General features: G+C 40.8%; 3 protein-coding genes across 3 annotated transcripts; 1 reads left to right on the forward strand and 2 right to left on the reverse strand.

Moving 5' to 3' along the window:
* Positions 1-241: 241 nt before the first annotated feature.
* Positions 242-6,156, forward strand: cdc23 (CDC23 (cell division cycle 23, yeast, homolog)). The gene is made up of 16 exons (XM_069668900.1): positions 242-354; positions 841-913; positions 1,868-2,005; positions 2,112-2,154; positions 2,245-2,350; positions 2,448-2,580; positions 2,699-2,876; positions 2,966-3,063; positions 3,309-3,390; positions 3,611-3,764; positions 3,883-4,002; positions 4,099-4,174; positions 4,260-4,321; positions 4,418-4,496; positions 4,994-5,113; positions 5,206-6,156. The coding sequence occupies exons 1-16, from the start codon at positions 242-244 to the stop codon at positions 5,356-5,358; spliced, it is 1,728 nt and encodes a 575-aa protein (XP_069525001.1). The 3' UTR covers positions 5,359-6,156.
* On the reverse strand, positions 5,844-12,269 carry kif20a (kinesin family member 20A). The gene is made up of 18 exons (XM_069668911.1): positions 12,102-12,269; positions 11,819-11,944; positions 11,603-11,722; positions 11,210-11,348; positions 10,905-11,080; positions 10,590-10,689; positions 10,077-10,289; positions 9,673-9,784; positions 9,496-9,570; positions 9,262-9,402; positions 8,976-9,144; positions 8,731-8,883; positions 8,413-8,552; positions 7,592-7,694; positions 7,278-7,473; positions 7,101-7,192; positions 6,880-7,017; positions 5,844-6,564 (listed from the first exon to the last, which is right to left on the reverse strand). Exons 1-18 carry the CDS (start codon positions 12,267-12,269, stop codon positions 6,190-6,192), a joined length of 2,736 nt encoding a protein of 911 aa, XP_069525012.1. The 3' UTR covers positions 5,844-6,189.
* A 2,051-nt stretch (positions 12,270-14,320) lies between these two features.
* LOC138597452 (cationic amino acid transporter 2) lies at positions 14,321-18,826 on the reverse strand. Its single transcript, XM_069669053.1, has 11 exons — positions 18,457-18,826; positions 18,174-18,329; positions 17,912-18,068; positions 17,597-17,730; positions 17,299-17,521; positions 16,991-17,127; positions 16,015-16,117; positions 15,159-15,292; positions 14,902-15,068; positions 14,571-14,679; positions 14,321-14,463 (listed from the first exon to the last, which is right to left on the reverse strand). The coding sequence occupies exons 1-11, from the start codon at positions 18,824-18,826 to the stop codon at positions 14,321-14,323; spliced, it is 1,833 nt and encodes a 610-aa protein (XP_069525154.1).
* Between the last annotated feature and the right edge of the window lie 4,161 nt (positions 18,827-22,987).

The raw sequence follows: 22,987 nt of genomic DNA on the forward strand, positions 1-22,987 counted from the left end.
ATACATTACATACATGTGGATGTGATGCAACGGTAGTGTAATTTGTGCAGAAGATTAATAACAGAGTTTTATAGGTGTGGTTACAATTTAAAATGCTGTGTTTTACTGACATGATAAAAATTGGCAAGTAATTCTTTTATTTTGGAAGCCAGGAGGAAATAGAAGTGATGTCATCTGTGGTAGGCGGGACTACCGCTTTGTAGCCTGTGTATCCACCAATAGCAGGCTTGCTTGATAAAATATGAAAATGGCGGCTCTCTGTACTGAGTTTGGGGACCTGGTACAAATCAAGAAACAGCTTATATCCGTAATATCGCTTTGTAAAGAAAGAGGACTTTTACACAGCGCGAAGTGGTGAGATTTCTGTGATTTCTGTGCCGTTAGCCGCTTGTCTTTCTCTTCTGTTGCCACATTAAAAGAGCGTTTACGGTACTTAACAGTCTGTTGGCTAGCTACGTTAGCAGTGCTGTTGACAAGTCTCATTATTAGAAAAAATTATAATTAAAGCAATTTACTGTAAATATTGAATGTTTGACACCAAACACGTTACATTTCCTATAGAAAGTCTGCAATAATATCTAATTTCGCTGCAAATTATGTAGCGTAACTATATCAAATTGATGTTTAGTAAAGTTACCGTTGTTTTAAGACAACACTGGTTAAAATCCTGAACCATTACTGGATGTAATTTACATTATTTGATTACTAACTATTAGAAAAAAATATACTGGGCAGAGCTGGATTCAAATTAGAAACATTGTAGTATTTCTGCTTGTTGCAATGACCCTGACTGTAATCAATGCACAGTTAGGATACATGCTGTCTGTGTTTACGTTTTAGGGCTTCTGAATTGGCCTTTGCTTTGGACCCTCTCCCCAAGGATGAATTACCCCCCTCACCTCCTTTCACTGAGGTTTGTATACTCTCAGGCCTGAGCTCCTCCGGGTTTGATATGATTTGATGTAATTGTCAACCAACTAATAATTTAGTTAGAAGTTTCTGGGTTCAAAAAGAATTTTATTTCATTATTTTTTTGTATAAAATATATACAGAAGATTCCTTGCAAGCTTGTTTCAGCACTTTATTGTAAGTGATACTGAAATTATGTTTACACTGAGCGAAATACTCAATCTTAATAATGCATATTTTTAGGGGTGCATCATCATCAGTCCAACAAATGGAAATATTCCCAATATGTTGTCCATAATTTATACAAATTTGCCTACAATTCAGGTTCACGCTCACTGATTGGTGTCCCACCCACTGGCTCTAGTTGAAAACAGGTTACAAATATGTAGCATCATTTTTAAAAAGACTAACTTACTTCCAAAAAAAGCTGGTCACTGTAGTTTTTATAAAATTTTACTCAAAGAAGAGTAAATAATGAATTAGTTTGGTGTTGGTCTGTAGCACAGAGGAGTAAAATACACTAGGATTTGAGTACGCAGGCATCGCTTGTTTGTAGCATTAATTCATGATCAATCTTTTCATGGGGAAATTTCAGACAATAACAAAAATGAGGAATTCCACTAGAACATCTTTTAACTAAGTCAAAACAAGCAAAGACGTGCATCTGTGATTTAAAAAGCTCCAAAGTTTTACAGTTAACAATGTGAGGTGCAAAGTTGCAGCTCATAGTTCTTACGTTTACTCAGATTTAAATCAAATGTGTCTGTCTCTGAGGTAAAGGAAGGCTCTACTGCCCCCTGCTGACAGTTTTAATGTAGAGCACAAAATCTGTTTAGAGTTGTTCCATACAGTTAATACATTATAAAAAACTCTTTAATGAGATTTTGAGTGATGACGTTAACTTGATAACGCTGCCTTTTCTTTTCCACTGTCTTTCTGTCTGTGTGTTCCAAAAAAGGAGGATGCACAAGACCTGGATGCACTTACACTGGCCAAATCCTACTTTGACCTGAAAGAGTACGACCGAGCTGCTTACTTTCTAAAAGGCTGCTGCAGTCAGAAGGCTTATTTCCTCTACATGTATTCTCGCTATCTGGTAAGATTCTGTACAAACCAGCATGCATATATTTTGAGCAAGATTACTTTAACTTTGACCGTAATGTTAGTTGTAATCGATTTTGAAAGTCCGTCTTTGTCTTCAGTCGGGGGAGAAGAAGAAAGACGATGAGACGGTGGACAGCCTGGGTGAGGACCCGTCTGTTTGCAGCTTTTTAAAGGAGAACTGTAGCTATGCTTTTTAAACTGATCTTTCTGGGATGTTCTGCTTGTTTCCAGGTCCTCTTGAGAAAGGTCAGGTGCGAAATGAAGCCTTGCGAGAACTCAGGGTGGAGCTCAGTAAGAAGCATATAACAGGAGAGTTGGACGGGTTCACCCTATACCTGTAAGAACCTTCCCTCCAAAGTGTGCACGCTTCTCCTCGGATTATGCAAAAATCCTGCTCATGAACTGTGTTTGTGTGTGTGGATGTGTTAACACAGGTATGGGGTGGTTCTACGAAAGCTGGATCTGCTGAAGGAGGCGGTGGAGGTGTTTGTTGAGGCAATTCATGCTCTTCCTCTTCACTGGGGAGCCTGGCTGGAGCTCAGTAACCTCGTCACCAACATTGAAATGGTAACCTCCTTTGTGTGACACAGTTATTTAACTCCTAACTCCGTTGTATGTCTCAGAAGAAAAACAGGACACAGCTTATTATTCACCCTAAAATAATCTATATTATTCCTCTCCTCAGCTCAAGTCCCTCTCCCTGCCTGACTGCTGGATCATAGACTTCTTCATGGCCCACATGTACACAGAGCTGCAGATGATCAAAGAAGCGTTGCAGAAATACCAAAACCTGATGGAGGCTGGCTTTTCTAAGAGCACCTACATCATCTCACAGATTGCTGTTGCCTACCACAACATCAGAGGTTCGTTATCTGCCTTCAACATGTTTGTCCTGTCAGATGAATGTCAGCATGTTTCATCTTAAAGCCCTCTGTCTCTACCTGCCGTACAGATATCGACCAGGCTTTGGCTCTGTTTAACGAGTTAAGGGAGCAGGATCCGTTTCGCATCGACAACATGGACACGTTCTCCAACCTGCTCTACGTCAAAGTGAGTTCAGCACTTGTAATGTGATAGAAGAAGTGTCTTTGAATTGGTCCGACAACCTTTTCACAAAGAGTTTAGAGGTCCGAATAATAGCAAAGGAATTTACTAAACTGTATCTGAATTATGGCACACATTATACGTGTTCAGGAGGAGCGAAGTAAAAAAATATCGCTTGTCTCGAACAGACTGATTTTCTTGTGGAGATCTTAAACGTTAAGATTAACTGATGATAACGAATGCTTCCACAGAGCATGAAGCCGGAGTTGAGCTACTTGGCGCACAACCTGGTGGAGATCGACAAGTACAGAGTGGAGACGTGCTGTGTTATCGGTAAGTGTTGAGCCCGTCTGACGGAAGCCACAATTTACAAAAAGGTCCCAAGCATATTTTCCTAAATTCTTTAAAATGAATTTATTAAAGTTAAAACATATCGTTTGATTTAAACCATACAGTTGTATTGGCATCAGTTTTCTTACTATATCCTGTTTAAAAACATGTCAGTTTGTCAGACATTAACATTCATTTGTGTAACAATGTGTCTCATCCACAGGTAACTATTACAGTTTACGTTCTCAGCATGAAAAAGCCGCTCTGTACTTCCAGCGGGCCCTCAAACTGAACCCTCGCTGCCTCGGGGCCTGGACGCTCATGGGACACGAGTACATGGAAATGAAGAACACGTCGGCTGCAATCCAGGCCTACAGGTCGGACTGAATATGAGACACAGCATCCATTATTTTCATTCTACTCATCGCCTGGCCTTTCACAGCAGTGTGGTGGATTCACTCTTTCTTTGCTTCTTTTTACTCCTGTTTTTTTTAGGCATGCCATTGAAGTGAACAAACGGGACTACCGAGCCTGGTATGGCCTGGGTCAGACATACGAGATCCTGAAGATGCCCTTTTACTGTTTATACTATTATCGAAAGGCTCACCAGCTCAGGTATGGAGGGAAAAAAAAAACATTTATGGAGGTGTTTTCACAATATACAAGGCTCCTAAACCAAATGTTTGTCATATTTTAAATGTATTTTTTTAGGCCCAATGACTCACGCATGTTGGTCGCACTCGGTGAAAGCTATGAAAAACTGTCACAGCAAGTGGAAGCCAAAAAGGTACGAATGTTAGGACTGTCATGTAATCCTGCCTTGTGTAATAACTCCATGTTTTTTTAATTGGACATATTTTATTGTTGTGTAGTGTTACTGGAGGGCTTACTCTGTTAGAGATGTGGAGAAAATGGCTCTACTCAAGCTGGCAAAGTAAGAGTCTATCATTTAAGCACAAAATGAACATTGTCGTATTTTAAAATGTTGTAGAATTAGAGCTGACTGTGAATGCTGCTTATCCTTCTGCAGGCTCCATGAACAGCTGAATGAGTCTGATGATGCAGCCCAGTGTTACATGCTCTACATCCAGGACATTTTCTCCTGTGGGGTAAGCAATTTAAAGAATTCAGCTTCAAATTCCCTGTCCGGAGATGTACGTGTAGCTTTGATCTGGGGCCGTGTTTGTGGTTTGGGCTTAACCCTAGAGTTACAATTAAGGGGAATCTAAGGACAACAGCATGCAATGATCCACTACACAACAGTGAGGTTTGTGGCAGCAGTTTTAGGGATGGCCACACAGCCAAGTCCATAAAGCAGAGGTTCCTTCTGTTTTGGAAGAGCTTGACTGGCCTGCACAGAGCCCTGACTTCGACCTTGTACAACACCACACCAGATGGGCCAGATCTTTTTAGCCTGTATCACTCACGCTTTAATGGCAGAATCAGCACAGATCCCAGCAGCAGCCTGGATCCAAAATCTTGCACAACTCTTTCCAGAAGTGGAGGCTGCGATTATAGCAGCATAATAACCACTTCCACATGCTTTTGGCCGTGCATTGTATTTGTTCAGAAGAAATCTATTTCTAATGAATTCTTGTCATCGCAGGAACAACTGGAGCACGCTGAGGTGAGCACAGCCCTGAGGTACCTGGGTCAGCACTATTTCAAGAACAAGCTCTACGACGAGGCGTCTCTCTGCGCTCAGCGCTGCTGCGACTACAATGACGTAAGTGTAGCTGCACGGTCCGAGCAGCAGTCTCTAGTTGCTGTAAGGAGTCGTAAGACACTAACTGTTGTCGTCTGTCACTCTGCCTGTAGGCTCGTGAGGAGGGAAAGGCTCTGCTGAGACAGATTTCACAGGTCAGAGATCAGATCGAGACGCCGTCAGCAGATCTGTTCGCTCCGCTCTCAAACAACAACACGCCTGTGAGGAGGGTGTCTCCGCTGAACCTCATCTCCTTTACACCGTGACACACCCCCTCCTATCTGTAGCTTCAAAATGGACACATTTTGTACCCTGTTACATGACAGTGTGGGTGCAGGAGGATGCATCGAACTGTTAGACATAAAAAGTGAATTTGTTTGTAAAATTTGCAATCGCATAATTTTGTATGTTCTATGCTGCAAGGCTAATAAATGCTGAAGAGGATTTACACACTGCAGTAAACCTTTAGCAGGTTTTTAAATACAGATGTAACTTTTGTATGACGTGACGTTAGGCCAACAGTGTGAGAAGAGCACAAGGAAGGGACACCTTGAACTGTTTACATATAGACAACATGTAGAATAGATAACACAAGCTCAGCATGTTTTGACCTGCAGTAATGAGTGTGTCTGATCAATGCTGTATAAATAGTGTAAACAAAAGGCATACCATCAATGAGAGGGCTTCCTGTTGTTTTATTGTATTTTTGTTTAATGTTGTACAGGACATGAAAACACTGCAGGGAGTAAATTGAAAGTAGAAAAAGTTAGTCTTTAAAAGTGTTTTATTGTTTAAAACACAAAATACTTACAGCACAAGTGTAGAGGAGAAACTGCAGAGGCAGACAAGGTTAAAAACACACACACACACATGCACTATTCTTACTATACAGTCTAACTGTTAACCACCGAGCAGCATTTAAAGCAGAAAGGTTTTACTGGCATGAAAGTAACTGTATTTGGCATGACGGCGAGTTAACTGCAGTGCAAAAAGTAAATATATACAAAAAATATAAAATACTATAAAGTAACGAGCAGATAAAACTTTGTTTTTGCATAATGTAAAAAAGGAAACGCTCCCAATAAAGCTTAAAGAGCTCAGTACTTCCCCCTGAGACTACGAGGGGTGAGGAGAGGGCTGGGAGGGGGAGACGGCTGGCGAGACCGCAGGATCTGCGAGTAGGGTGTGTTTGCATCCTGACAGGCTCGAGTGTTGTATTTACGTGTTGGGGTGCGTGTCGGGAACAGAGACTGGAAAAAGGGACGCTTCTGTGGAGGCCGGTTTTCGTTGTCACTCGGTGCAGCGGCCCCGCAGCCCCTCTTCTTGCAGGGACCTGGTGTGGTTGAAGGGACGGAGCCTGACGGGGGCAGCTGGGGCTGGACACCCTGTCTCTGTGCCAGGGTCTCCGCTTTCCGCCTTAAATCGGCTTTTACAAGCATCAGGCCGTTCTGGAGCTCCACCAGGATCTGGTCCTGAGAACAAGTCAGTGAACAGGGTTAGACGAGACCACAGAGCAGGAAGTGAAGGTGGAGGAAAAAGGGGAAGTTGAGTGAGGCAAAAAGAAACTTGTAATCATGCTTTTGCACAGTGATCACCTGGTGCAGGTGTTAGAACCCCAGAGTTAGTTTAAAAGCTGCTGTGCATCAAGATTGTTAGTGAAGAGATTAGAGGGAGAGAAGCAGAAAGAATTTAAATTGACTTGAGTAGTTTTTACCTGAGATTCCAAGCTAAGTTTATCAAATTATATAAATAACGTATCATTATGCTAAACATATCTGTGGTTGTACCTGTTTGGCGAGTGTCTCATCTGCAGCTGTTAATGCGTGCCGCAGCCTCTCCCCTCCTGTGTTGCGACAGCAGGCTCGCTCGCCTGACTGCAGGTCCAACCCGAGTCTCTGCAGATCCAGGCGCAGCTGGCGCAGGTTCTGTAAGAAAAAGACTTTTAATCTTTCTGAGGTTGAAGAATGATCAACAATGATGCATGTCATACTGTGCAGCCGTGACTGACCCGTTGCCCGTCCTCTAACTTGCGGTCAGCAGCAGAGGTGAGGGTGCCGGTTGAACCTGGGACTTCCAGCTGCATCTTCAGCTTTATCAGCTCTGTGCAGGCAAGCGGAGAAAGACAGTCAACTACCATATCATACCATAGAAGCATAATCAGTGTTTCAGTGACCTCGGGACTTACCTTGAGTCTTGTAGAGCAGCTCAGCACGACACTGGTCGAGCTCAGCGTGCAGCCTGCCTACTTCTACCTGGGTGGTGAGGCGCTGAGAACGCCGAGGCCCCTCAGTGTCTACCTGTGGCACCGACGCTGGAACTGACTCCGATTGTTTCTTCTTCTCAAGGGCGGCCGACAAATCTTCGATCTCCTGGTCTCGCTCCTGAAATAGGAGGAAAGAGCTCATTTGACTGACGTGTAGGTTTTACAGATTTAGTGTGTACTGAAACAACCATGGGGCCAGACAATGACTGAATGTAATTTGAGTGTTAAGCTCTCACCTTCAGCTCCTCGCTGTAGAATATCTTCAAATGCTTTTGTATGTTGGTTATCTTGTCTTCGTATCTCTCTTCGATTAGAGTCCTTTCTGCCTCCAAGTTGTCTCTATAGGGAAAAGGGACATCTATTAAACTCCAACTCCAGCATTTTATAGCAGTTTAATGTGTTAAAGCGATAATAGGTAGGATTTTCCTAGAAAAATTAAATATAGACTTTTACAAATATAATATAAATCATCACGTATGAGCCTCTATACATGTGTGTTGGTGAGTGTGTGTGCAGACCCTTGTGAGACCCTTCCCTCTGCATCTATTCTGTTGTTTTGCTTTGCACAGGACGTTTTCAGGAGGGGCGCGTTGTGGTTCCCTGAGCCAATCACAGCGTATAGGTGAGTGTGGGAGTGGTTCGAATTAGAAACTGGGCTCCATTCAGGCTGGTGAACATGGTGAAAGAGCGACGCAGAGTTGGCCTTCTTTCTGTTGGACAGATAGGTGCCTCAAACCGGGTAGGACAAGCTAACCGGCGGTTAGCATGCTAGCGCAACGGTAACCGTGATGCTGTCGGTGTTAGCTCGGCGGGGTGGGCGTGTTCTCGCACGAGAGCGTGAGAGTGAGCTTCTGGTGACGAAGAGCCCAGGAGGAGGGGCCCAGTTTGAATGTGTTTACATGTGCAATGTAAGAATCCAACTTATTATACCTTCAAGTTCATGAAAAAACTTCCTAATTAAATAATCAAATAGAAAGGCAATATGTGTGATCCTCTTACACTGTGGTCAGTATAAAAGAAGCATTGTAAAAATGTTAATCTAACAAAGCAGACACACCTGAATCCATCCTGCATCCCATTGATGACCTCCATCATCTCAGAGACCACCTGCTCTCTCACATTCGCCTCAAGAGCCTCTTTCTCTTCACGCTGGCGCAGAACCTCTCTCTTCAGGACATCAATAGCCTGCAGCAAAGACTACATACAGCACAGTAAGCTGTTAGGAGCACGGACAGTGGCCGTTTATGAGACATTTGAAATGCAGGTTACAGCACAAATATGCAAATTCATTCTCACTGGGTATCCTTCAATTAGTTGATCTCAAAAGGCATCATGTAGGTGTAAATATTACATATAGGATGGTAGAGGATGCTACCTCAGTATTCAACATGGTGATATCTCCGTCTTCAACATCACTCTCATCCTCTTCTTCTTCCATCACCGAGCTGTCATTGCCGTGTGCTGCTGGCTCGCGCAGCAGGGACAGGATGTAGGCCACTCTGGTCTTTGTGGACGGACCATGGACCAGCTGAAACAATACGAGGGATATTTTATTAAATGTCACTCTTAAAATCACACAGAAGTCGGACGTACAGTACAAGAAAGGTTGTTTTTTCTTACCTGAGTAGCGATAGCTGAGAATTTGAGGGCTTGAAGGGTCTCGTCATAAATGGAGGCGCATGGATTGATGTTGACCACCATGCTGGAGGTTCCTCGGCCACAGAAGAAACCCTGCAGGACCCGGGTCAGTTTGCTGTCCCTGAAGGGCACCACTTGAGGAGGCCGCGACCTGTGGAAGTATTAGAAAATTATTAAAATATATCTCTTTCCAAAAACACATTCATAGGTCTTATAATAGGAAAATATATGTTTTGATTTATGTTGATAAATGTGATAAAACACGTACTTGTTCTGGTTTTGCCTCAGAGCAGCAATACAGCGTCCCAGTGTTAGAAGAGACGTGTTGATGTTGTTGGCCTCCTTCATCCTCTCACCATTACGCTGCTCTTTACAGCGCTCAGACCCCGCCAGATCACACACAGTCAGTCTGAACAGGACAAGAGACATAAGTAGTTAATCACTTTTATAAAGTCAAAATAAGAAACTGAAATTGAAAGATGGTTACATGAGGTTAACTTACTCGCTGGTGTGCATGGCCGGGTCGGAATTTACCTCTGGGCGGACGTGCAGGACACGGATAGAGAAAATGCTGTGGCTGTGTAGGCGATACATTTATGATCAGAGATACAGTAAAAACAATTCAGTGAAAATATACCAAAGTAAGGTTTTGAAAGGCAAAAACTGCATGTGCGCCTACCTGCGGCTGGAGTTTTGGTTGAGGTGAGTGCTGGCGAAGCTCTGGTTACGACGTCCAGCCCTCAGAATCCTCCAAGCTTCCTCTGCACTGCGGACCTGGATCCAGGTGAGGTCTGGTGGAACAGGGAGAAGCACAAAAAGTGTTACCCTTGTACAAAACATATTTCATCATTTATTGCGCATTATTTTCTCATCGTGGTTCTTCACCTGCATCCAAAAGGAATGTGAAAGGGTCGTGCAAAAACATGAGGGAGAATGAAAGAAGCAGTTTTTAAACTTCATTTCCTGCTTAATGAAGTGTAACATTCATGAGAGGAGAGAAGCTGCATACAGGGATTGAGGTCTATACTAATTAAACAGATTAATGTTCTATAAACATTATTTCTGTGAAGGAGCAAGCGTTACCTTTCACATAGGGGTTTCCATGCTTGTCGTCACTCAGGCGCAGTGTGACCCTTTTTCTGGGCTGCAGCGAGGGCGAGGCGTCCAGCAGGTCGTACAGGAACTCGTTGTAGATCTCGTAGAATGACACCCAGATAGAAAACTGCACCCCTGCCTCCAGATCATCTCCTCCACTGTGCGAGAGGCTGTCAGGCTCCAGACAAACGCTGTCAGTGTCTGCAGAGAGAGCACAAAATAAATCTATGATGCAGTCCAAAAGACAATGCTCTTTATAATAGGTATTATGATATTAATAGGATACAATTTGGGAAGATGTACTATGGCCTCATGTGTTTTTTTCCTGATGCTCATCCCTCATACAAAAAAAAAAACGTGCCTCCTGCGCTACAATATGCGGCCTGTATGCTATTAAACAGACTTCCAGTCCTAGCGTCTGTACTGGCATTTCCTTAAGACCTTATTCATACTTTTGGATGTACTGCGACTAACACTACACGCATGCTAGGTCCTCCTCACCTTCGAGTTGGGTGCCAAAGTTACATGTAGAGGACAGTCCTCCAACGCCGCTGTCCCAGATTGTTGTGGTACCGCCTCGACGAGAAGTCTGATTCTCATCCTGTAACAAACAAGAGGATTAAATCAGCTCACATCTGTGTGCAAGAAGGTGCTCAAATTATTTACTGGTAGTGTGGTTAATCAGATCCGCCAGAACAATGCCTTCAGTTGACACTTTGCAGTATTAGAAATATATACAAGTACTTGGCAGCGAAAGACAAAATGCAACAAGGAACCTTCTTTATAAAGACCTTTAAATGTTTGTCTTCTGTTTACCTCTTTGAGCAGAGAGTTTCTGCGGATTTCCTCCACCCTGACCTCACCGGACTCAAGCCGCCTCACATCCTGAAACATGATTGGCTTCAGGTCCATGGCACCATAGAGACGACCCTGCAGTTTCCTGAAGAGGGACGATAAAGCCCGGGGCAGCAGGCCGGCCTCTCTGCCACTACCTGTGTGAGTTTGAGAAATACAATTTTCAGGCATTTAACCAACCACATCATGGACAAGAACTCCACACACTAAAGTAACATTTAAACCTGGGCTTTATACCGAATTGTCCAGTGAAAATATTTTCTCACCCTGAATAGTGTACGTCTTTCCAGAGTTGGTTACTCCATAAGTGTAGAGGAGTCTGTTTTCTCCTTGAAGCACGTCTTTGACCATTTTCTTCATCGAGCACTCATAGAACTGCTGCTGTGTGGTCTCTGGCCCAAAAATCTATGGGAAAAAAACATTTTAATTAAGGAGCGTTTAACCTCAGCACCCTTCTTGTTTATTACCGTCTTTGGTTGCTATGCACACCAGTTACAGCCTTTTTACCAGCAATACAATAATCTAGAAATAAGCAATCTGTGAGGGATAATATTCAACTTGTCCCCGGTCCACCCTGCATCCAACTGACATGATTTCAGAATGAACTTTATGTATGTACATGTACAGCAGGTAAACACTATCTGTCATGACTCTCTTACCTTTGAGAAACTAAACTTGTGCATGCTCTGGGTGATGCCTTTCTCTGCAGTCCTCATGTTCTGAGATTCTTTTGGAGCTTTGAGAAGCAAAGTCTCTTCATCTTGGACAGCAACACAACCCTGAAAGAAGAGAGCAACTTGAGCACAGAGTCGAGATGCACTAAAAGCAAGACAGAACATACTGGTATCTAACGTATTAAATAATCATAGTCTCACCCGTTCTTCTCCCTTGTCTCTCTCCGCCTCAGAAAGTGGTCGAATACGCAGAAAAACCTTCACCCTCTCAGTGCTCCCTGCGTCACAGCTTCCCTGTCTCCCTGCTGCAGGTTTCACTGATAGTTTCTAGAAAAACAAGTTAAAAACAGAATTATTTCAAGCATTAACCATTAAACTGTTACATTTAAAAAAAGGCTTTGAAAGGAGAAATGAGGTAAATATTACAATAAAAACCCCACAGCTCTCATTGCACCTATTTAAATAGCATCCTGTCAACTCTCACCTGCTCTGTAACGGATGGGCGGGGGTCCAGGCCAGGGGAAATAACAGAGATCTCAGGTAGACGTGGTCTGGCTGAGCCTCCGAGCTCCGCTGCTGTGGATTCAAACACAGCTATTTCCTCGTCCTCATCGTAGGGGCATCCACACGGGGAGGACAAAGAAAGCGCCATGCTTACCTGTTACAAAAGGATAAATCTGAATGAAAACTTTGACATAATTTCAACACATTTCAAATCCAGCTGTGAGCCTGGGAATTCTATCAAAGCCACCTTTTAGTACACCATTGCATATAGGCTCAGGGCAAGGATTTATCAGAATACATGATACGGTATTGAATGACTACATGTAGGTGTTAAATAAGTCTCTACAAGTCGTACATATAAGTATGATAGCGTTTTTCCCCATTTATTAACATTCAATTAAGCCATGATCACCAAAGATGCAAACCTTCTATATAATGTGGCCTTCAAAGGGACCAGTGATTCAAAAAGGGGTGTGTCGTTTGACAAGGTGAGGAAACACATAGAAACTGGATGACGCCTACTTTGCCCTTCAAAGCTAAACTGCAGAAGTAGTCAAACAGGAAATTATTTTCAAGGCTATCACCTGTCCTGACAAGTATTGACGCACAACTGAATATAATTTAAAAAAGGGTGTTTTACATGGCTGTTATCCAGTCCAGACCATAAAACATCTACAATCTATTTTGTTCATATTTTCTATTAAATGTAATGTCTGGTAAAGTATTTGGTGCTTGGTCACTATTTTGATGACATTGTCTGTCTTTTGTTTCAGTTGTTGATAATGATAAATACCTGTCTGGGCTAGGTAAGTTATAACACAGCTTCAAATCCAAACAAGACTCCTGTGTCAGAGTATTTAGCAAAAAAGCCACACCTCTTGCAGTCGTTGCTCTCTGTTGCCCTTTTTCAAACATGGGATGGAAGCCCATATCTGAACATGGTGGTGCATTTACACTGTATATATTGGCTGGAAAAATACAGTTGACTTGAGTTGACTACTTACTTTTTAAGCTCACTTTGGACAAGGCTAACGAGCTCACTTAAACAGCAACATCAGAAGGTAAACCAACCGACACCGTGATAGCAAAACTGACAGTGTTATCACTTATTTTTAAACTGAAGTAAGTAGTAGATGAAGTAATCGTTTATACAGACTATGTAGGACATCGTTTTCAATGAAACAATGAAAACTTGTATCCATATAAGTTAACCAAGTAAGGTTAATGTTACACTACCCAGATCCGAGAAAATATCCTAACGTTAGAGAGTACCAAAGTATACAAAGATACATAATTGTCGTTTAGATTAGCGAAATTGTACTTTAATCAAAAACTGTACCAATTTAGTTAATAGGTCCAGTCAGCACTTTAATTAGCTGTACTATATATATACATATATATGTATTATAGCGACGCGCAGGTTAACGTTGTTGTTGTTTAGCATTAATGATACATCTTAAACGGTGGTAAATGCAACTTACCTTGATTGTTGAAAGGGGTTTCTAGAAGCTAAATGTTCTTCGTTCTTTAGTTATTGACTAAAACTGGAGATACAGGTTTAAACTGTATCAAATCCAGACACCTGAAACTAACTAACACGAGCCTGGTGTACTATACTCTACCAAAGCTGAATTGTACCCGACAGCCTTTCGTTTTTGAACAATGCGCTTCCCCTGAAGAGCGCGTAACTGATTGGTTAAAGCAAGTGACGTTGCGCTCAAATGTAAACTACCTGATTGGCTAGCTGGATTTAGATAGGTGTGTTATGTAAACTCTCCCTACTTAAACAACGACGCCCTTCAACAGTTCCTATCACGTGTTGTAAATAAATGTGACCTTTTATGAAAACAGTGGTTGAGTTCTCACAAGTGATCGAAGTGAAAAAGTAACACTTTATTAGAGGAAAAAAGAAAGATTTTATTCAGTCAGTGACAGCTGGAGCATACATTTACTTATAATCATTTTGTATAGAAAGTTAGAAAAGGAGGCAGGAGGTAAAAAGTGAAGACCAGCTTATTCAAAACAAATTCATATTTATTTCACGTCACATGTATATCAGATATTATATTTTGGGGTTTTTTACATGAAAAATTACAAATACATGAAACACCTTTTCACACCTTGACTTAAGATGTATAAAAATCTCTAAATGACACAATTAAATGAAAATATAACAATGCATTTTTTTTTCTGAAATGCCTAACCATTAAAATCGTGTCCAGGTTCAAAGTTCTCCTCCATGGTAGTGGTGATGCTGTGAATACTGACTTGGTTGTTTGAATTTTGAAGCCTTTGTTTCTGCACGCTGTGCTGAACACCATAACAGAAGTAGATGATTAAACCTGTTTAAAGACGAGTAAATTCCACATGGTCATCTTCACAATATTTGAGGTTTTTGAACATTTTGATGAAAGACAAAATAATAATTTTAGTGACATTCTTTACATACCTACTGCCATCCAAACTGCATAGCGGATCCATGTGTCTGATCCAAGTTGAACCATTAGATAGACATTGACAAAGGTGCTGAAAATAGGAAGCAATGGCACAAAAGGAACCTGTACATAAAAAAGAGCAGACATATCATAACAAGTATTATGAAAATACTCAGACTTCAAGCTTAAATGTTGCATTTTGAATAATTGCTATTGGCTGACTATTTGTATGTTGTATTTCGTAAACCTTCTGATCAAAGTTTAAACATTCAGTAATACCGGCTAAAGTAAATATCAAACCACATCATTACATGCTTCCATAAACAGTACATAGATGAGGCATACCATGAAAGCAGCTGTGGTTGTACTCTGTGGTTGTCTCCAGATGATCAGGGCAATGAGGACCAGCATCAGTGCAATAATAGAGACTAAAAGTAAACTCCACCACTGGAGGGCCTGCAGGGCGTCTACTGCCCCAGATATGACAAGGCTTAGGATGATGGCTAAAAAGACTGAGGAGGAACATTGAGTCCAGGGATTATGAACAACTGAAATCATCATACAGGATTATATTTACGGATGATATTGAAATGATCACTTACTCATTAAAACAGTTAAAACAGACACATTTTTTGATGTCCGTGTGGTGGCTTGTGAAGGAGGACGTAAAACTCCAGTAAGTGTAAAAGGCTCTGTTTTGCTGGAGCTTGAATCCTCACTGAGGTCTGCCTGGTACCTGTAGAAGTGAGTGAATATAACAACACAGAAGCAATGGGTTACACATGCATTTATATGTATATATTATGACATAGCTGTTACTTAAACTGTAATTCACTTTATGGCCAAAGTCTTATTTTCTGATCTTTTGCAATTATCAGACACTGGAGGTAGTTAACTGGAAGAAACTGCACAGTATCTTCCAGCTTCTATGATGACAGTTGACCAAATCTATTATTAGCTCATTGACAAATATATTCTGGCCTCTGTCCAGTGTTATAAAAAGAAGGGTTAGGTTGTCTGAGGATACTACCAGACATACTATAATGTCCATATAAGGTAAGGTAAGTGTCATTATAGATGTTATTATTTCATAACATTGACTGTAAGACTTCTGCTGTACTTTTATTTACTATGTTGCATAAAAAACAGCATATTCTCCTGTTCTCACCATTTCACTTTCAGGTGAGCTACAGCCCTGACACACCACTGACCATACCAACATCACTAGACTTAGACTTAGACTCAACTTTATTGATCCCTTTGGGATGACTCCCTCTGGGAAATTCAGTCTCCAGCAGCTTATACAGTACAATACAATAGGAAAGAATCAGCACACAGAGGGTAAAAAATAAAGATCAAAATATATATATCTATCGATATATATATACATACATATATATACACTAACAAACATGATCTTTCAATTATGTATATTATCGCACATATAATGACTCATACCTTAAGATTAGGATACATATGGCAACAAGTGTGTAGGCAAAGAGGGTTCCTATTGACATCATGTCAACCAGCGCCTTCAAGTCAAACAATAACGCCATGATAGCTGAAAAGACATGAACAATAATTATTTTTATAAAAAAGAATTTAAGTCGGACAAATTCAAAGCTGCATTGTGTATCTGTCAAAGAGGTAAACCTGTGGAATGGCTTTGATATAGAATTCAACATTTTAAAATGTTCAAATATAAGGTGATAAACAAATATTAAACTAATATATTGATTGTTTTCCCTTTTGTTTTTTGTCTTGTTTTTGCTTATTACTTCTTCAGTATGAACTCTTTTGGAACTTCGTTTCCTTTTCTTTTTTGTTAGAAATGTTATGAACTTTGTTTGTTCTGCTTCGGTATGACACAACTAAAGTTAAGTCATTGAATGGTTGCCATGGTTGCTTTGGCCTACACCTTTTCGGTTGGTTTATCCCCAAATGTATTTAATTGTACTGTTTACATAAATTCTGTGGTTCTTTTTAAACTTTCAAAATAATTAACAATAATTGACAATAATTTCACTAATTCACATTTAAACTCAAACCCCATCCAGGGGTTCCTCTACCATTTTTTATTCCATTTATATACATGTCACATGTAGAAGATTATAAACAGCTGAGACATTAGTTTTCTAATCCGCTAACTCGGGAAAGATAATGACTTCTAAAGTAGTTTTGGACAAAGCAAACCTCTAAAGATTGACAAATGAGATCATTCATCAGCTGACACATAATGGAGCACTCAGCTCTGCAATACAGCTTCAAAAATAAAACACTGACCTTTTGCCAAATATTGCTTCTTATATAAATAAATATATTTATATAATATACATGAGACATTTTAGCTGTGAGCATTAGCACAGACGCCTTAGGATCTTTTCACCTACATTAAAATGACTAGATTGTAGTCATGTAGATGATGTAGATTCACCTGCGACAACCCCTGAAGCCAGTGTTGCTATGACAGGACTCTGCCTGTCGCTCATTTTACTGAGAGGTCTGAAGAGCAGTCCGTCTCTGGCCATGGCAAAGAGAACACGAGGCATCGGGAACATGGATCCTAAAAGGCTGGGGTGGAAAAGATCAAATTAATAATAGTGACTCTAATGACCTTCATGTTATTATCCCTACTTTTTGGCCAATGAGATGAAATGAAGTTCAGGTAAATCCCAGAAGAAATGTGTTGTTTTGACTCTTCGAGTAGAGTTGGGTTCATAAATGGCACACTGTGCTTCCTACCTTGTTGACAGAGCACACAGGGATCCCACTGCCACAACATACTTTGCAGGGCCCCAACCGATGTACGTAAAAGCCACAGGCAGTGGGCTGTGAACGCTGAGCAAATAGTACGGCATCATAAGAGTCAGGGCCGCAGAGACGCCGAAGTAAGCCAGGAAGCAGATGAGGAGGGACGCCACGATCCCGAGCGGGATCGACTTCTGAGGGTTTTGAACCTCCTCTCCTAAAAAACATTTCTTTCATAACTTTGATATCATACCATTTGCATTATATTGCATGAATTCATGTACATTTTTACCTGTCGTGGCAATGCAGTCAAATCCAACAAAAGCATAAAAGCAAGTGGCTGCTCCTGCTAATGTTCCCTCAAAGCCAAAGGGGAAAAATCCTCCACTGCCATATGTGCAGGTTTCATTCAGTGCTGTGTGATTTCTGCCAAGAACATGTTGATGCCCAGTCATCCACTTAAAATTCACAAATTGATTAATAATATTTCAAACCTTTACGTAGCTAAAAAGGCCTTTTAAATCTACGTTATCAACAGTGGCAGCGTGAGAAAAACTGTTATTCTTCTTTATTGTACACAGTGTATTAAAAAAATGAGACCCCATACTCATATGCATCTAGGAAAGAATCTTCACTGATGTACCAGTTGTTGATGTCCCCTTTAATGACTCCCGAGAGGATAACAAACAGCAGCACCAGGATGTTTACTACTGTAAAAACCTTATTTACAATGGCCGACTCTTTCACACCAAATGCGAGAATCCCTGGAAAAGAAGCACGCAGAAAACATACAATGTTTACTTATTGACTGCGATAATTAGTTCTTAAATTCAGTAAAAAGTCACAGGCGTTTAGATTGTAAAACTTGCCTGCCAGCAGCATTATGAGACCAGCTGCAAAGAAGTCTGGGTAAGGAGCTAAACCAGGTAAATCCATGGCAGCCTGTTTGCCCAGAGAGTTGGCGATGACATTTCCAATGAGATCATCGAAGGTCCCACTCCAGGCTCTGGCAACACTTGACGTCCCTTAGATACAACATGAGTGGAAACTCAAAGACGCTCACAATAGAGTCTCTAGTGTTATTAAGACACATTTACAGATGAATAAATATTTGCTAAGGAAAGATGACAAATAAAAACCCATTATCTTTACCTATGACATAAGACAGCAGCAGGTTCCAGCCCGTGATGAACGCCCATATCTCCCCCACAGTCACGTAGCTGTACAGATAGGCAGAGCCAGTCTTGGGAACCCGAGCTCCAAATTCAGCATAGCAAAGCCCTGCAAAGACGGAGGCCACCGCCGCTATCAGGAAGGCGACGATGATGCTCGGCCCGGCCACAGTTCTGGCCACTTCTCCTGACAGCACATAAACACCGGCCCCCAGCGTGCTGCCCACCCCGAGAGCCACCAGGTCCAGCGTGGTCAGGCATCGGCGGAAGTTGGACACCTCTCCTTCGGGCTCCAGAGGTTTCCTGCGGGACAGGCTCTGCAGGAGGAGCAGGATCTTTGCACCAGACATGCTGTGAAGAAAGACAGAGTAATGGCATTTTAGAGGGGTGACTCATGTACATGTATCTTAAGCTCGAAGATTAACCAGAATATATTCAGCTGACAGTGGTTTGACAAGAGCACAGCTTGTAATATTAAGTATAGAGCATAAAAAAAGATCATAAAATTACAATTTCTGGTCAAATAAATTGTCAAGTTTTAATATATTTCCAAAGCAAATACCTGATCAAAGTCAGGACACTATTAAACTCACAAAGGTTACATTTTATCCTCATCTGCAGGATTTTATCAGCATTTTGTTGCAGAAATCTTGAGTCCAAGCTCAGCTTTAGATCTAAACAAACACTTCAGTAATATGAAACAGTACACTTGTCTAAGTGTGAGAGAAAAACAGGTGAATGCAATTACATTTATACATTATAATTTATATAATGCAGGTAGCTATGGGCTTTTTTAAACAGAACAAGATCACCTTCTATCACATTCAATAAGCTACAAATACACACACACAACCGTCACTAATGCACACTCGTTTTAGAAAGATTCATCACTCACTAAATCACAAGTCTGATCAACATAATGCACTTTTTTATAACTAAATGGTTCTATTAAATAATATCCAGTAGATTGTAAACACATCATAGTAAGAGAAGCGCATTCTTACCTTTCAGCTGAACGCGTGTGTTTTGATCTGACCCGGTCTACCTGTGAGGATAAATCCATTCGCTGTGAACTCCTCGCAGCTCGACATTTTGGACACATTATGTTACATTTCAAACGTACGTGCCATTTCTGAAACAGACAGCGACAGGATGATTTGTGTGAGGACACGTCTGACATGTCAAACAATAACATCGATTTTACAAAGCTGCTTCTTCGCATGTGATGCAGGCCTCTACTATTCTATGTCTCATCACTGGAGTTTGTGTGTGACATCATTTACATTTTAAACAAACTAAAATAAAGAATTTATACAACACTCTTTTCATGTGAAGTGTAATATTAAGAAAATGAGACTAAAGTGCCCAAAATGACGATTCAACCATCTCATTTAAATACTGTCTAAAGTGATGATGTCACTGCTTTTATTAAGATAACTGCAGAAATGTTATTTGTGTCAGTTGTGTGATCTACACAATATCAGTAAAACATGAAATAAAAAAGAAGATGACTAACTGGTTTGGCTCAGTCAGTCGAGCAGGCGCCCCACATACTGAGGCCGCAGTCTTCGACACGGCAGTCTCAGGTTCGACTGCCGTTCTCGGCCCTTTGTGGCACGTCATTCTCCACTCTCTTCACCCAGTGTTTGCTGTCTCTCTTCAGTTGTCCTATCTAAAATATTTAAAATGATTTGGACCTTTCAGATATCATATTTCTTTCTACTCTGGGTAGAAAAAACTTCAATAGCGGCTGAAAACAATCAAGCACTTAAATGACTTTTGTCTTTCAACTTCTAATTTCAATTTTATTGAACTTCTTGTCTCAAACCTGTGAAACCTAATAAGTCTATAAGCATGTATAGTTTTCATTGGCCTAATCCCAATCTCCACACTCACAGATTTTGAAGTGCGTTCCAGCTAAGTGTGTGAGGGCTCTGATGCAGACTTTTTAATGCCAAATTATGGACTTTCCGTTAGTCCGCATACCTGCAGACTTTCCTGTGGGAGTTCATAGCGTACTTGGTGACATATGCAAACGTGATTATCCAGCCCCCAAGTAAATGTAAATACATTTCGTACATTGAAGTAGTGTTCAATAAAGTTTGAACAAAAAAAAGTGGACAGTGCTGGAACCGCGAATACCTTTATCTGTAAGTGACAACAAAAAGCCTTTCTGACTTTTGATAGTTCGTTAAAATATATAAACACTGTAAGACACACAAACACATGCTGGAGGTCGGCTTTTTTTGTGTTAGATTTAATGGCGCATCTGGTTTCCTGGCAACTTGTGATGCCATGATAGTGTGTCTCACAGACTCACACACTCACGCACTGCAATTTATTGCATACCTGACACCATTAAAGTTCATTAGAGGTTCAGTGCTTAGGCTATAAAGGTGGAGATTGGGATTGGGCCCAAATACATCACGGACTGCTTATCGCCTCCTGCTGACTGGCTGCAGTGTAGGTCATAAAGCCCGCCTCCTCCATGTTAGAAGATGGGACACAACTTTAAAATCAAAATACACTAATCTCATAACTGTAATTTACGTCCAAGTGTTCATTTTTCTGACGTTTAGTTTTAATTAGTTATTTGATGCTGTAAAAAGGATGATTGACAGCTCTGCTGACAGCTCCTGCAGCTGATCTGTTCTGGATAAGCAGAGTAGAGGAGGAACGGCGAGAGGAGACGTCACTAAAACAATCACTACATTATTACTGTGCTATTTTGGCTTCACATAACTACAATGAGAGTAGATGGAGACCTGTCGCTTATACAGTCTATGGTAAACAGAAAAAATGAAATAAAGTGTTAGCATGTTAGAATCTAAACTTTAAAATAAAAATGTACAGTATAAAATGATGTTCAAAAATATCAGTGAAAAGTGCAGTACAGTGTTTAAAACAAAGGATTGTGAGTACTGACTAATGATTTAACAAATGTTCACAGTGTTCACAGAGTCTGTGTGTCTGATGTGTAACAGGCGGGTCAGAAATGGGGACTTTATGTTAATGTGATGTGTAATGTACATGTATAGTGTAGATGGTATAACAGGGGACTCTGTCAGTGGACGGGACCAGGCTTTGTTTGTGAGGCAGCTACTTTACTATATTAAGACTCTTTTAAAAGAGTGATTTGCTTTGGCTAAAATAAGGTCACTTAATAAAGAGAGCTGTTATATATGTACATGAACAAATCTCCACTAAATCTCGACCTCATCCTCCACACGAGGGCAGTGTTTTCAGCTACACATTTAAGAATTTACTACAAATGATCGTTATGTAGAAGTAGCTTAAAAAGTGTTGAAGTTTTATAGAGCGTAAACATTTAATTCTAAACTTCTTGGGTGCCTCATGTGCCTGATGTCCTCATGAATGCAGCTCAGGGCTGGGTGGGCCATAGATGAGTCAACATGTTGTAAAGTGAAATAGTTTTCACTACAGACGTCTGCTCGGCAACAGATTGATCAGACGTTCATCGGAGCATGAGGAGGAACGTAATTGTTTGAGGAACGTTATGGTGCAATCCACTGCTTCTAGGGGTTCCTGGTATCATGATGCTCCAATTCAGGCAAAGTGTATTTAAGGATTAAAGCTGATCACTGGATGAAAAGACACAGGATCAAATTAAAAGTTCTGCCAAAAGTAGAGAGAAAAGTTTTTCATCAATGAAATGAATTGTAGTAAAACGTATAATTAATACGAGGCAAACATTCAACTTAAAATACACATTGATTAATGAAGCTTATAGACAAAGATCGCGGTCACAGCCTGTCTCTTTTCGTGTTGTCACTGAGACTACATGTATTCCTGTTATGCTGTGGTAAAAGTATTAAACTACAAATTCAAGTAACGTTAAGAACTCCCGTTCTGCCGCTTTATGCAGACTTTAGTTGAGGAGGAGTGAACTGTGAGGGCTTCATTAGCTGAAGGAAATGGAGTGGCCCTCTCTCTGTTAATGATTCATCGGCAGAAAGAGGCTCAGAAGCTGATGTTGTTCAGTGAATTCATTCAGCACCCGGGATATTTTGGGAAAGGGCCGAAACATCTGTATAAGAGTATAAAATAAGAGTTTGAAGTGTTTTCCAGTCGTGATCAGCTGATTCACGCGGTAAGTCTGATTCTGTGTTATTTATCCATATGGGATGCTTTAATAGTTTAACTTGGAGTTTTAAAAAGCACTTAGGAAGGTTAATTTAACCACCATCTGTTTACTTTTTGATCAGAAATTTAAGACAAATGACAATATCACATCAATGACTTTGATGTTTTCGCTTTGATACAAACTTTAAATCAAACTTTCATTCATTTGGAGGTGGCAGGATTTATGTGAAGTGTAATTTGGGGATTATACATTGTTAATTACAAATAGGAGACTCAGATTGGGTTACCTGCATTAGACATTGGACTGTATCTTCTTATAAAGATCTGGGATTCTTCTTTTAAGCTTTATGTTCAGGCGCTCGTGAAGAAGTTGCGGCTGGGCTTTTATTTCAGAAATAAGTCGTGTT

The sequence above is a fragment of the Semicossyphus pulcher genome, unplaced genomic scaffold (assembly GCF_022749685.1).
Source record: "Semicossyphus pulcher isolate SPU_LCO1_2020_fin unplaced genomic scaffold, fSemPul1.0.p SCAF_10, whole genome shotgun sequence".
In the NCBI taxonomy this organism is placed as follows: domain Eukaryota; kingdom Metazoa; phylum Chordata; class Actinopteri; order Labriformes; family Labridae; genus Semicossyphus; species Semicossyphus pulcher.

Coding starts and splice junctions, on each gene's coding strand:
- LOC138597452 (XM_069669053.1), bottom strand. CDS start 18,826: ATGTCTGGTGCAAAGATCCTGCTCCTCCTGCAGAGCCTGTCCCGCAGG. Junction 16,118..16,990: donor GGCTTCAGGGGTTGTCGCAG/GTGAATCTACAT, acceptor ATGTCTTTTCAG/CTATCATGGCGTTATTGTTT. Junction 14,464..14,570: donor TGCAGTTTGGATGGCAGTAG/GTATGTAAAGAA, acceptor GTCTTTAAACAG/GTTTAATCATCTACTTCTGT.
- cdc23 (XM_069668900.1), top strand. CDS start 242: ATGAAAATGGCGGCTCTCTGTACTGAGTTTGGGGACCTGGTACAAATC. Junction 2,006..2,111: donor ACATGTATTCTCGCTATCTG/GTAAGATTCTGT, acceptor CTTTGTCTTCAG/TCGGGGGAGAAGAAGAAAGA. Junction 5,114..5,205: donor GCTGCTGCGACTACAATGAC/GTAAGTGTAGCT, acceptor CTCTGCCTGTAG/GCTCGTGAGGAGGGAAAGGC.
- kif20a (XM_069668911.1), bottom strand. CDS start 12,269: ATGGCGCTTTCTTTGTCCTCCCCGTGTGGATGCCCCTACGATGAGGAC. Junction 9,145..9,261: donor CTGAGGCAAAACCAGAACAA/GTACGTGTTTTA, acceptor ATACTTCCACAG/GTCGCGGCCTCCTCAAGTGG. Junction 6,565..6,879: donor ATGAGACACTCGCCAAACAG/GTACAACCACAG, acceptor ACTTGTTCTCAG/GACCAGATCCTGGTGGAGCT.